At 39.5% G+C, this 13,522-nt stretch overlaps 1 protein-coding gene across 2 annotated transcripts in view; it reads right to left on the reverse strand.

The window, feature by feature from the left end:
• Positions 1–13,522, reverse strand: part of LOC126354727 (alanine--glyoxylate aminotransferase 2, mitochondrial-like) — a 197,789-nt gene that overhangs the window by 75,840 nt on the left and 108,427 nt on the right. For both annotated transcript variants that reach the window (XM_050004584.1, XM_050004583.1), the window contains exon 4: positions 5,031–5,154. In XM_050004584.1, the coding sequence (XP_049860541.1) occupies positions 5,031–5,154 (124 nt within the window). The remainder of the gene's footprint in view (positions 1–5,030; positions 5,155–13,522) is intronic.

The following is a 13,522-nucleotide window of genomic DNA, read 5'->3' on the forward strand; positions in this document are numbered from 1 at the left end:
TGCCTTTATATGGCGTGAACACCCAACAGTTGTTAGACAGACAGATCTACTTGTTGACAACATTCACTGTCTTTGGACCTCAAGTAGGTTGCTTCTGGCACTAGTTGTGTCCTCAACAGCCAGGAGAAAAAAGAACAGCGTGAGGTTCTGCAGGGCCACGTGTCCCAGCTACTTTTACAACAGCAACAAACATTGTAAGCTCCAAAAGCCCCTCCGCCATAGGTCGCAAAAACAAATCCACAATGCCAGCACTAGTAGCATTCCAATCAGTAAAAGAGGACTGGCAGTCATGCATCAATCAGCTGATTTCGAAATTCAAATCATATGAAACAATAGATTTATAAAGTTAGCTTGCAATTTTTTATCTCTTGTGGACTGAATGTGCAATGTATCAGTTACTTAAAACTCTTACATCATTGGTAATCCCCAACCTATTAACAGTTTCCACTAGTTGCATAATTAAACCAAACTATCTCACATTGCACGAGTAGCAAATCTCTGCAGCATCAACTGGAAATGTTCTTTTGTATGTTATGAGTGCCAGATGTCCTGTGATGATTCTTTGATTTGTGTTGTAGCTCAGAATGATCCAATCAAGAGGCATTAAAATTAAAGACTCTTTTTTGAAAGAAGTGCTTAAAATAGCTCATGAATTTAAATGAACAACATCCTTTAAAAGACCAATTTGAAAAATCAATAAATTGCAGAGCAGTTGCTTAATCCACACTCTTTTATTGTGTACACAGTTCTACTTCATAACAGTTAAAGTTCCATCATCTGGCAAAAACTATAATATTAAAAAATATTTTGTTGTACACTAATGGGAAGGGATCCTCATGTCCGAAATATCGTATAAGGAAATATACCTAAATTCACACACACTAAAAAAGAGAACAGGACATTACTTACAAATAAAATCGATTAATCAACTGAGGTCATCCTCACACCATTGTTGTTCCACACAGAGTATGCCTAATGTAGTTCTGTCTTCACTTGCTGTTCAACTAACAGTTGTGTTTTCATTGAATAAAATGACAGGAATGTGTGGACTGACAGCATGGTTCATACTTTCATAGCTTCCCAATTGCAGCTACAGTGTTCTCCTGCATTAAAGTATAAGTTTTTCAACAAACTTCCACAGTACTGTATTTATCTCAGAGGCATCCACCTACAGAAGTTTCCCATTTCGTGTATTTCCAGAAGAGTAGGTAACTACTGCCATCTGTGACCTATTTTTCATAATTTATGTTTAATAATGTGTCTACTGTTGAAGAAACAGATGTAAAACACATATCACAAAAATTATATGATCATATGGGTTTATTGGTCAGGAGACACCGTGTGGTAATTCGGATGCACAGTGCAAGTCTTTCTATGTGACTCCACTTTGATGACTTGCATGTCAATGAAGAGGAGATGAAAACATTAGGAAAATCACAAACATCCAGTCCCTGAGTGACAAAAATATCTGATCCATCTGGGAATCAAACAGAGGACTCCACAATCTCGAGGCAGCAATGCTAAACTAGACTACAAGCTTTGGGCACAATACATACAATTTGTGGTATTCAACAATTGTATCAAAGCACTGCCATTAACATTGTACTGCCATTAACACTTGATTACTAAACCCTCAAAAAATTATGATTGCTGACCTTGCCACAATGGTAACACTACTTCCTATCAGATCATCAAAGTTAAGCACTGTTGAGCTTGGCTAACACTTGGGTAGGTCACTGTCCAAGTCAGCTGAGTACTGTTGGCAAGCGAGGTGCACTCAGCCCTTGTGAGGCCAACTGAGGAGCTACTTGACTGTGATGTAGCAATACTGGTCATGAAAACTGACAACAGGAGGGAGAGCAGTGTGATGAGCACGTGCCCCTTCGTATCTGCATCCAGTAATACCAAATGGCTGACGATGACACAATGGCCGGTCAGTATCATTGGGCCTTCAAGGCCTATTTGGATGTTGTGTGGTTTTTTTATAGTATAAAACAGGATGTTTTGTACTTAATTTGGTATCTAACATACTATTGGAGAACTAATAACTGTAATTAACTAATACGTAACCTATAAATTATGGCTTGCATTGAATAAAATGTGGAGTAGTATTCTTAATGATGGTTTTTAGCAATGTAACATTTCCCCCCTTTAGTGTTCTAAAGTTAAAGAAAAATAAAATATAAATAACGTATTACTTTACAGTTACATGAAAATAATGAAGAAATTACAGCTAAATCAAAGGAAAATCCAGGATAGAATGTAACAATATTATGAAGAGGAAAGTTGCTACTCACCATATAGTGGAAATGCTGTGTCGCAGATAGGGACAACAAAAAAACTGTCACAAAGAAACCTTCCGGCCATTAAGGCTTTCGTTGACAACAGACATAGGCAGCGTGCGTGCGCGCACACGTGCGCACACACACACACACACACACACACACACACACACACACACACACACACACACACACACAAATGCAATTCACATACATGACTGCAGTCTCAGGCAACTGAAACCACACTGCAAGCAGTAGCACCAGTGCGTGATGGGAGTGGCGATTGGGTGGGGGTACCCAGTCACCACTCCCATCATGCACTGGTGCTGCTGCTCACAATGTGGCTTCAGTTGCCTGAGACTGCAGTCATGTGTGTGAATTGCATTTGTGTGTGTGTGTGTGTGTGTGTTGTGTGTTGTGTGTTGTGTGTTGTGTGTTGTGTGTGTGTGTGTGTGTGTGTGTGTGTGTGTGTGTACGTCTACTGTCGACAAAGGCTTAATGGCTGAAAGCTTTATTTGTGAGAGTCTTTTTGTTGTGGCTATCTGCAACTCGGCATTGCTGGTTGTAGCTGGTGAGAAGCAACTTTCCTTTTCATAATAAAATTATAACTAAAGGCATTTCATCAATTCTCACACTACTAACTACATGAAGTCCTATGTATCTATACTTTACTGCATAGCTTGTTACATAAGTTTAGAGTAAAATGTTTCCCAGCATCCACTTACAAGTAGTGACATGAAACACAATATTTAGAATATTAATACTCTCACTAATTTCAATATCAACAAGGTATAGAAAAAGTCCACATATTTTCAAACACTAAAATGAAACATCAAATTTATTTAAAAACAGCTTTGACAAGCTGGTGTTCCAGATAGTTTTTGATCTTGGCAGATGATGGCCAGCAAGTAGAGCCCCCACCCCCAACTTCTAAAGTGTATGGAAAAATCATGTTTTCCATTTCCATGAAACTATATCCAAAAATATAATGCCTGTGCTTTTGCCTCAAAATGTATAGGTTTTCAGCAAATTCAATCAATTTCCATTCCTTTGGTTTGTTCATAACATTTTTAATCAATGGGGAAAAATATAAAAAATTGCCTGAAGAGTTTAGTAAAACAACCATCAAACTATTCGCCAAAAATTCCAGAGATTGAAAAAATGAAACTCAAGTAAAATGTAAATCGTACCAAAACTGATTGTAATACCCATATTTAAGAGACACATGTGACTGGCGTAATGCACAAATTCATTAGAGTTTTCTGAGTTTTTCTGAGAATGTGGTTCTGATATTTTGTCAGGTGCTACAAGGGTATACCATTGTTACTAACTAGTGGCTTTCGGAAAAGCTTTATTTGTGGCTTGTGTACCTTAGTAAGTTGTGTTGATACTGTTGCTCATGTTCTAAGATGCTTATTGTCAGTACTTGTTAAACCTGCAGTGTCTTCATCTCAGCTTTACTGGAGTATGTAGGAAACATCATACAACAGATCAAATATCTGCCTTTTGTACTCCACACATGATATCAGCACCCACAACATCATCCTTGTAAGGAAGCAAATACATAGTTGAAACTTCCTGGCAGATTAAAACTGTGTGCCCGACCGAGACTCGAACTCGGGACCTTTGCCTTTTGCAGGCAAGTGCTCTACCAGGAAGGTAGGAAACGGATACTGGCAGAAGTAAAGCTGTGAGTACCGGCCATGAGTCGTGCTTCGGTAGCTCAGATGGTAGAGCACTTGCCCGCGAAAGGCAAAGGTCCCGAGTTCGAGTCTCAGTCGGGCACACAGTTTTAATCTGCCAGGAAGTTTCATATCAGCGCACACTCCGCTGCAGAGTGAAAATCTCATTCTAAATACATAGTTATTTGTCCTCCTGTAGAATTGTAAGTGCTACTTGTTCTTTCTTCGAGACATTACATTGCAGTGTTTGTGCAATTTCTACTGGGCATCCACTGATTCTATATTCTGCAAAGTATGGTAGACAACAGCATTCACAGTTACAGTCTTTTATATTTATACTTCGTGTGTATTCCCTATACCCTTCAGATGAACACCAGAATGGCTGCTTTGAAATGTCAAAGTGGATTGATCAACCTATTTGCCTGTAGCTGAGCTAGTGCTCTGCCTGTAAAATTTCTGATGTCAGTAAAACATTAAAATATAGTCATTATTTTTTTCTTGCTTGAAACGCCTTGCTAGAGTCAGAACTACGAGAATTAAATAAATTATTGTGAATGTATCTTTGAAGTTCTCTTCAGTTCATGAATTTTATTTAAGTAAAATTGTTTAATAGTTAGCCTCACTCACAAATTTTATCAAACTGCTCTGGTTAAGTAGTCTATTTGTTTTACTTCCTATTTTAAGTTCCCTCCCACCGCAAGCATGTCTTAAGCATTTGCTTATCATTGTTTTCTCCAATTCTGTCAATGGGCTTTTCAACTTCATTGAAAAAAGAACCAGTTCCTCATTCCCTTCTTATAAATATTCTTTTTTTCTTGAATGATTCCCAACCATAAACAAGAAATATTTGATTCCTAAATTTAGACAAATTATGTTAAGACCAGCTACCTATTTCAACTGTTGATGAATGTGATCATCCACATCCTTTGTTAATCTTTTCTGATACCTTAAGTTTTAACATTTTTTCTCACATTACAATAATAAATCTGTTGCCCAACGTCACAAAAAGTTCATTGTTCTAATTGATCATCACTATTACTAATACATAATGTATCAAAGTTCTTACATTTAACTTATCAGGCAGTTTGGCTGTCAGTTTTTGAGCATATTCATGTAGCTTTGGATGCATAAAAAGGTTACTTGTATGCCATAGTGAATTTGCTTGTGTGACCAAAGCATCTTTTACTTTCCTGTTAAAGAAACAGAGTAATCATAAATTTGTATAAACCACAATAAAAGACCAGTATTAAAAAGCACACCACAGATTATATTTAAAATGTCATGTAACATTTTATTTACAACTTTACTTATCACCTTGTTATTTCATTTTTATTCACACAATGAGACTTTTCAACATATTACAGTGTAACAATGATTGATGCTATCAGCACTATAGTGGCCTAACCCACAGCACATTGGTTTGTGGGAATGGCCACTGGAAGATACTGATGTTTGTAGACTTGATGTGTAGAGTAGTGATTGTGGCACATAGCAATGATTGTGGTATACGTAACATGGTATGGTGTCTGGTAATCGGCTATACGTGGAGTTAACCGTAATAGTGCTTTTAGACCATTTTTGTGTGGGTTTGGCCACTATTGTTTCGGCGCACTTGGCCAAAATACAGGCAACAGGTTATTGTTTTGCAAACTGTAGTCAAACAGTGGACAAGATACACATGAGGCATTAATGCTTATCATCTGTATCATCATTTACAGGGATGGTGTTGCCACACGGCTGTGCAGATGTCTTCAAGTTACGGTAATAACCATGGTACACCAGAAGTACGAATTGCAGCAAGATCATTAAATCAGTCTTTTTCAATGTGCTAATAGCATGTCCATTGGGATATAGTACATCCAGAGTCTCAATTACTTACAACCCTCATTTAGCAAAACTGACATCGGCAAATAGGACATCTGCCTCATTGGATTACTTGTAAAACATGATATGGGGAGAGGATGCTTTATACTGAAGCCTCTGAATATGGAACCATTACACTCTGGTATTTTGTGTCAACACTTTACGGTTATATGTTTTTCTCTAAGTGTACTGTGGACATGAAATCATTCCTTGCCATTGGTATAGTGGTGAAGGGTTGTAGTTTTTGTGCAGCGATAATGACATTCATCCAGTCAGAGGGTGTGTATATGTTTGGGTGAACTTTCTAGATCTTCATGATGATACCAAAGTCCTGGTCACATGGTAGGTATGAATGCCCAGTGACTAGAAATTTATGGTGGATTACTTCCTGTGCGAAGTCTGCATGCAGAACCATGAATTGACACAGTAAGGCCATTTTTATATTTCGATTTTGCCCACCACATTGATCCGAGTACATAATCAGTTGCTTTCTTTGGATGTCATGTTTAATGTAATGCATGAGACATGATCCAATTTCTTGCAGTCCTCGGGATGCTTTGCCCTCAGTCCATACATACATCATAGCTTTCTTGGTATATAGGTCGTGTATTCCAAGGCAGTATGTCCACAATTGCCACTAGTAGTACAGATACCTGTTGTAAGTACTGGTGTTGGTAAAGTCCTCGTCAAATCCAAGGCAATCACTACCATATCATTGTCTTGATGCCTCCCTTCTGCTGCATCACGATGCATTCCCATCTGCACGCTCTCGGCCTTTCATTTATGTAAATTTCTTTCATGTGCCCATTTACCCTTCTCTTCCATGCATGATGGGAGTGGTGAGTGGGTACCCCCACCCAGTCACCATTCCCGTCACACACTGGTGCTGCTGCTTACAGTGTGGTGTCAGCTGCAGCAAGTTTGATGTTATAGAGGTCATATTTACAGCAGGAATCTCTTACAAGGGGATGAAAGGACAAATGAAAGAAATACCATCTGATATCTGCAAAATATTCTTAAGGAACATTTTACACACCTTCATGTCCACTCCCTCTTCATTATGGACATGGTATAGGCGTACTGTTACTCGACGCTACTCTGTAGTACCAGAGGAATATGCACCTGCCGTAGGGACTACCTTCACCATAGCAAAAATGTATGCCAACTGCAAGTCAAAACTACCTAATGCATAGAATGAGTCAAATAGATGTTAGTGGTATTCAGATGAAAAATGTCGATCACATTCCTTCTGATACGTGCATGCTACGAGGGTGGACCTTTCTTTGGCACTACATTTCCCTTCACGTTAATGTTTTCTTCCCCTTTCGATCACTTTTCTTTTCGAATGTTCCATGCCCACAGGCATGCATTCTGGACCCATTTTCTTCCTCATTGCGGTGCAATTACGGTACCAGTACTACAATCCCCCTCCGATATGTCCATGGCTGACGTAGTGAGTGTGGTATCCTTCAATGTACCGGGTAGATTGGGCTCTGCTAACATGGCACATAACTCATTCACTGTACCACTTGCATGCTGGCTGAATTGGCCAGTTGCACATTCCACGTCTGAGGCATCAGTAGTAGTGTCCCATCATGATAGGTCTGAAATGGAAATGTTCCTTATCTGTACCAGTGTCCATATCAAATCATATGAGTCCAACAAAGGAGCATAACATCATCCTTACCTCACAATGTGGCTTTGACATCATCACCAGGGCTACTGTATATGTCGTTCTGTAGCGCGCGCGCACACACACACACACACACACACACACACACACACACACACACACATACTAATGACCATTCATAGGTGTGTCGACCACAATACTGTGGTCTATACTGCAACTGTCCTCCGCCAGTCGTCACAAGCTGTATGACATATGGTACGCTGTCCCACCAGCCTACTCACTATGCCTATGTGGCATAGACCACTATTGCACCCCATTTCGTATGGCACTGCATGGTGCATAAACAACATATGACATTGCCACATTGTCCATGGTGTCCGAATACATGTCCGGCAATTGTAGGACACAAAGTGATGTTGTGTGTGAATGTCTCATTTTTTCCTAAAACGTAGGCTTATTTAAGCATATAGCTACTAAAAATTATATTTGTTCACATAAATGATATCCTCATAGATTGTAGAAAATATATATGTAACACTAAGGTCAACATTATGAAAGTGCCCATAAATTATTCAGAGGGTAAATACCAGAGTCTGTGGAACCCAGCCAAGTGTGATTCCATGTGTTCACAAATTGAAATAGTGAGTAGTATTAAACACATCAGTTGTAAATATGTGTTCATCCCGTAACATGAACACATTTTCATTTTTCAGTCATCCACTGTATTCCTTCGATTCCATTAAGGGGCGAGTGTGTAACAAGTCAAGATATACATTAAAAAGAAGATAGAGATATTCAGATTTTATAACAACTGGCATATTGTGTCAACAGAGAATTATCACTGCACCACAGCACACTATTTGTGGTTACAGATGCTAAATTTAACATCTAAATCTACATGTAGAGAGTGTCCCATGAGGAATGGTAACTATTGAGGTACATGACAAGAATGATCACTCAAAGCAAAAATGACTAGTAAACATGGGCACTAAAATGAATGTCTTAAGAGCTATGAGCACTTGCTCATCTTCACTTCTGTGAAATACATCTCTTCTACAGAACAAGTACTCAAAGGTCTCATGATATGCATGTTGGAGCCTATGTTTACTAGACTTCTTCTCCTTCTTATATTGTCCATACTGTCTCCTCCCAAAATATGGAAAGCAAAGAGTTTGCAGTAGAAGTTATTTGTTTCACAGTATTGAAGATGAAGAAGTGCTCATACCTCTTAAGGTACATATTTCACAGCCCTTGCTTACCAGACGTTTTGCTTCTGTAGGAACTCAGGCATGGATGTGTGTGATAAGATATGACACAATCCCTACATTTGGGTTCACTGTTTTATTTACATATTGTATGTACACTATTGTGGACCAACCATCCTAACATAACACAGGTTGAGTCCAGACTAGACTGGCAGAGAGTCACTCAATAGTCAGGTGGAATGTTGGCTGCACAAGTGTGTTGACCACCCACATCATGGCTGTCTGAAGACAGGTTGTAGGTGGACTCTTTCTCGTGGGCAGGAAGTGCAGGTGTGCATAACTGACCATGCTGTGAGTGTTGGTATGAGGCATTACTGGATCATTTCTCATAGAGATCGTAGGGTATGAAATCGATACTGGAATAGAGGTGGCAGATCACATGGCCTGCACCATAGTCATCATCTGATGTGAGAGAGAGTTGTTTGAAACCAGCAAATTGTATGCCATTACTTGGTCACATAGCTGTTGCAGTCATTCAAGAGGGAACAGATGGAGATGGCTTCTTCTCTGTAACAAGTCGCCCACCAGATGTCAGTGGAACCATGGTATGCTGCTGGAACGTCTTGCTTAATGAAGTAACATTGTTCTCTAGGTGGTGCCAAAACTGCATTAAGACATTGTTGAGAGTGTTGTCTTATGTGGTAGGTGGGCAGGTGGAATCATGTGGCATGTGGCAGCGAATCGGCATCCCTTGCGTGACAAGTTGTTATGTCATCCAGCAGCTGCTATAGGGAAGTGTCTTCCCTTGTGAGATGGTGATTGGGCTGAGTTGCCTTGTCTTGGTGTCATTCAGACAGGGGTGTTATGTCATGGCCAACTGCCACAGCAGGGAGAGGATGCCAGCTTCTTCAGCAATCATTGGGCAAAGTCGTGATACTTCGGCCAGCTGGGATAGCATAGTGACAAAGGTGATATGGTTGGTGAATTCGCAAGAGTTCAGGTTCTTGCAGTTGTGAGGAGATTGGAGGTTGCAGCAACGCAAGATGGCCACCACTATTGACGGCATCAGTTATACATTGTTGATTGTACAAAACAGTAGGGCAGAAAATGACATCTGACCCTGCTCAATTGATTGAAAGGCACGACCGTGAAAATGTTTACTGTCTGAATGCAGTGCAGCCAAAAAGTAGTGTCAATAAGAGCATACGGTCTTACTAGATGGGTAGTGTGTCTCTATCTGGCACTGTAATGGCACTTCATATCTGAATTTAAGTTTCATGGAGAGTGTTGAAAGTGCTGTTGTGGAGCACCAAACATGTCATTTATACCTCCATGTCCATACAAGCAATTTCTTGTGCACTGATGGAGGAACACTGTAGATGCAATGGGTGGTTTGCACTTGTATCATTGTTTCAGGTCTGAACACAAGCTGATGTGTTGTCCATGAAGTTTCTAAGTCATAGTGTAACACATAAAACAAGGATGCAGCAAAATCACTGACTGTTCACACAAAACGTGTAGTGGCAGAGTGTAATAATGGCTGTGTTGTTGTTTCATGGCAACTGGCTCAGTAGTAAAGCAAGAAAATATGGTGTGATGAGGTAGTGAATGCGGTACAATGTAGGAACTCCGGCAATGACAAATGCGATATGATATGACATGAATTCATACATTAGACATCTTCAACTTTTGTAGTCATGTCTTCCTCAGTTGTGTGTAATATTACAGAATATTGATAATTATTACTTATGGACCGTCTGAAAAAAAAATGCAAATTGGCATTCATAAGAAGAAGAACAACACCAAAAATGCAACAGGAGTGTAATATGTAATAAATTGTCCATGCAACCTGTAAGTACAGTTCAAAACATTACTACTTAATAGGAAATACCAACCACCAGAACTGTTTATAACTTATAGGCACAGTGACAAAAATGTAAATTAAATAGCTAACATATGTACATATTCCAGGCCACTGATGATGCCTTGCAGAAAATAAAGGCATAACATGTATGGCACTAAAATTGTGTTTTATTCAGTAGATGTCAGACGGTCCATAAGTAAAAATTATCAATATACCGTAATCATACATTAGAGTTCACTACTTTATTTACATAACGGACCAAATATCCCAACATAATGCAGGTTGAGTCCAAACTAGACCGGCAGAGAGTATCTACCCAGCGCCACACGATAACCAGAGATGATGTCTTGGGGAGTCATGCTGGTTGAGTCCCCACACTTCAGATGATCATTCCTGTCATATCCCTCAATACTGCCCATTCCTCCTGGGACACACTGCACTGTTTACTACACTGCACAGTATTCTCAAGATGTCTGTGTGATATATGCGATGGCATCAGCATGACATTCGCTGTCTTCTTTGAATACAGGTTCTCCAAAATTACCCAACAGGGTTACACAAGAATGACATCATCTCTTTTCCAAGGATTCATATTTAAATTATTGAACATTCTGTTACACTTTAATGTGGACTATACCGACTTGTTGTGATCCTAGCAGTACATTTCTGACTGTACTCGATGTCTGTTGTCATGTCTACTTGATAAGGACTCCAAACATTGGAACAGTACTCTGGAAATGGTCACCCTAGTGCCTTCTATGTAATTTCCTTCACAGATAATTAGCATTTCCCAGAATCCTTAAAATAAATCAAAGTCTTCCATTTGCATTCCCCAGTAGTAATTCAATGTGGCCTTCCCATTTTATGTCACTCCTTAGTTTTTCCAGTACATAATTATATGATTTGATCTGCTCAAAATGTTCACCACTATTCTTCAGCTCAGATAATATTGGGTTCTTTCTGTTCATTACACACATTATCTTACATTTATCCACATTTAAAGAAAAGTACAATTTATTGCACATAGTGGTAATACACAAAGACAAAAAACAAAGATACACAATGAAGAATTATTGGTATGGAATGGAAATTGGTAGATATGATGTACTTTTGTAGTCAAACAAATAATTACAATTTCAGAAAAACTGGAAGATTTATTCAAGAGAATGAGCTTCACAAGTTGAAGACCTCTGCTCTTTATGCAAGCTTTTTTTTGACTTGGCACTAATTAACAGAGCTGCTGGATGCCCTCCTGAGGAACAATCATGCCGTATTCTGTCCAATTGATGCATTAAATTGTTAGAATCCCGAGGTGGTTGTAGGGCCCTACCCATAATGCTCCAAACATTCTCAATTGGGGAGAGATCTGGAAACCTAGCTGGAATCATTAGGATTTTGCAAGCACATAGTATCAATACCAGGAATCAGAACAATCTACATAAAGACCTAAAATTACTTACCTTGGCCCAGAAACGGTCCAATATTCAGGAAAGCACATTTTCAATAAATTCCCAGCTACCATAAAAAACTTGGTTTCAGATAAAGCACAGTCTAAACAGAGTTTGAAAAACTTTTTGATAGACAACCCCTTCTACTCTATAGATGAATATCTTAGCAAGGACTGTTGGATCGACCTAAGTAAAAATGTGTGTTGGATTTCAGTTTTGACACCACTTGATCACAACAGTCAAGATTGAGTGTTTTATGTATTATAACTTTATTAAAAGTGCATAACTATGTTTCATTCTGATAGTATATTAATTCCTTAAATATTAGCAGTTCCAATGTATTCACCTAGTTTGGCAATCTCCTGACAAATGATCAGGGTGGTGAGTATTATATTCAGATATTTTTTATGTTATACTTTCTGACTTGTTCCACACCAATGAGAATCATCTCATTTTTGGGTTCATGGAATGAAAACGGAATCTAATCTCTTATCTAAAAACAAGCAGTAGAAACTCTCACCATGTGTGGGCAGGCATTGTCTTGTTGAAATGTAAGCCTAGGATGGGTTTCCATGAAGCGCAACAAAACTGGATGTAGAATGTCATCGACATACTGCTGTGCTGTAAGACTGCTGTGGATGACAACCAGAGGGCTCTTGCTATGAAATGAAATGGCATCCCAGATTGTCACTCCTGGTTGTTGGGCTGTATAATGGGCGACAATTACATTAGTATCCCACTGCTGCCCACACCATCTCCAGACATGTCTTCAGCCTGGAATTGTATGGACTGGAGTAGAACTATCTTCAGTGAGGAGTCTCACTTTGAATTTAGGCCCAATGACTAGTGAAGACATGTCTGGAGATTCACTGGACAACAATGGGATACCATCCTGATTGTCGCCCACCAGGTGGCCCAACAACCAGGAGCAATGATCTGTGGTGCCACTTCATTTCATACCAGGACCCCTTTTGTTGCCTACCACAGTACCCTTACATACAGCAGCATGTCAATGATTTTCTATGCACTATTTTGTTGTGCAAAATGGCAAGCCATACTGGACTCACACATCAGCAAGATAATGCCTGCCTGCATAACAAGAGTTTCTACTACTTGGCTTCATGCTTGGCAACCCTATCTTGGCCAGCAAGATCACCAGCTCCCTCCCAAGTTGAGAATGTTTGGAGCATTATGGGCATAGCCCTTCAACCAGCTTAGAATTTTGATGACCTAATGTGCCAATTGGAGAGAATTTGGCATGATACCCTCAGGAGGGCATCCGACATCCCTATCAATCATTGCTAAGCCAAATAACTGTTTGCATAAGTGCCAGAGTGGGACCAAGATTCTGTAACTTACCAAATGAAAGCGTTGGTATGTTGATAGAAACAATAACAAACACAAACACAAACACATACACAAATTTCGAGCTTTTGCAACCCAAGGTCGCTTCATCAGGAAAGAGGGAAGGAGAGGGAAAGACGAAAGGATGTGGGTTTTAAGGGAGAGGGTAAGGAGTTATTCCAATCCCAGGAGTGGAAAGAT

This window comes from Schistocerca gregaria, chromosome 3 (assembly GCF_023897955.1).
Source record: "Schistocerca gregaria isolate iqSchGreg1 chromosome 3, iqSchGreg1.2, whole genome shotgun sequence".
Classification (NCBI taxonomy): domain Eukaryota; kingdom Metazoa; phylum Arthropoda; class Insecta; order Orthoptera; family Acrididae; genus Schistocerca; species Schistocerca gregaria.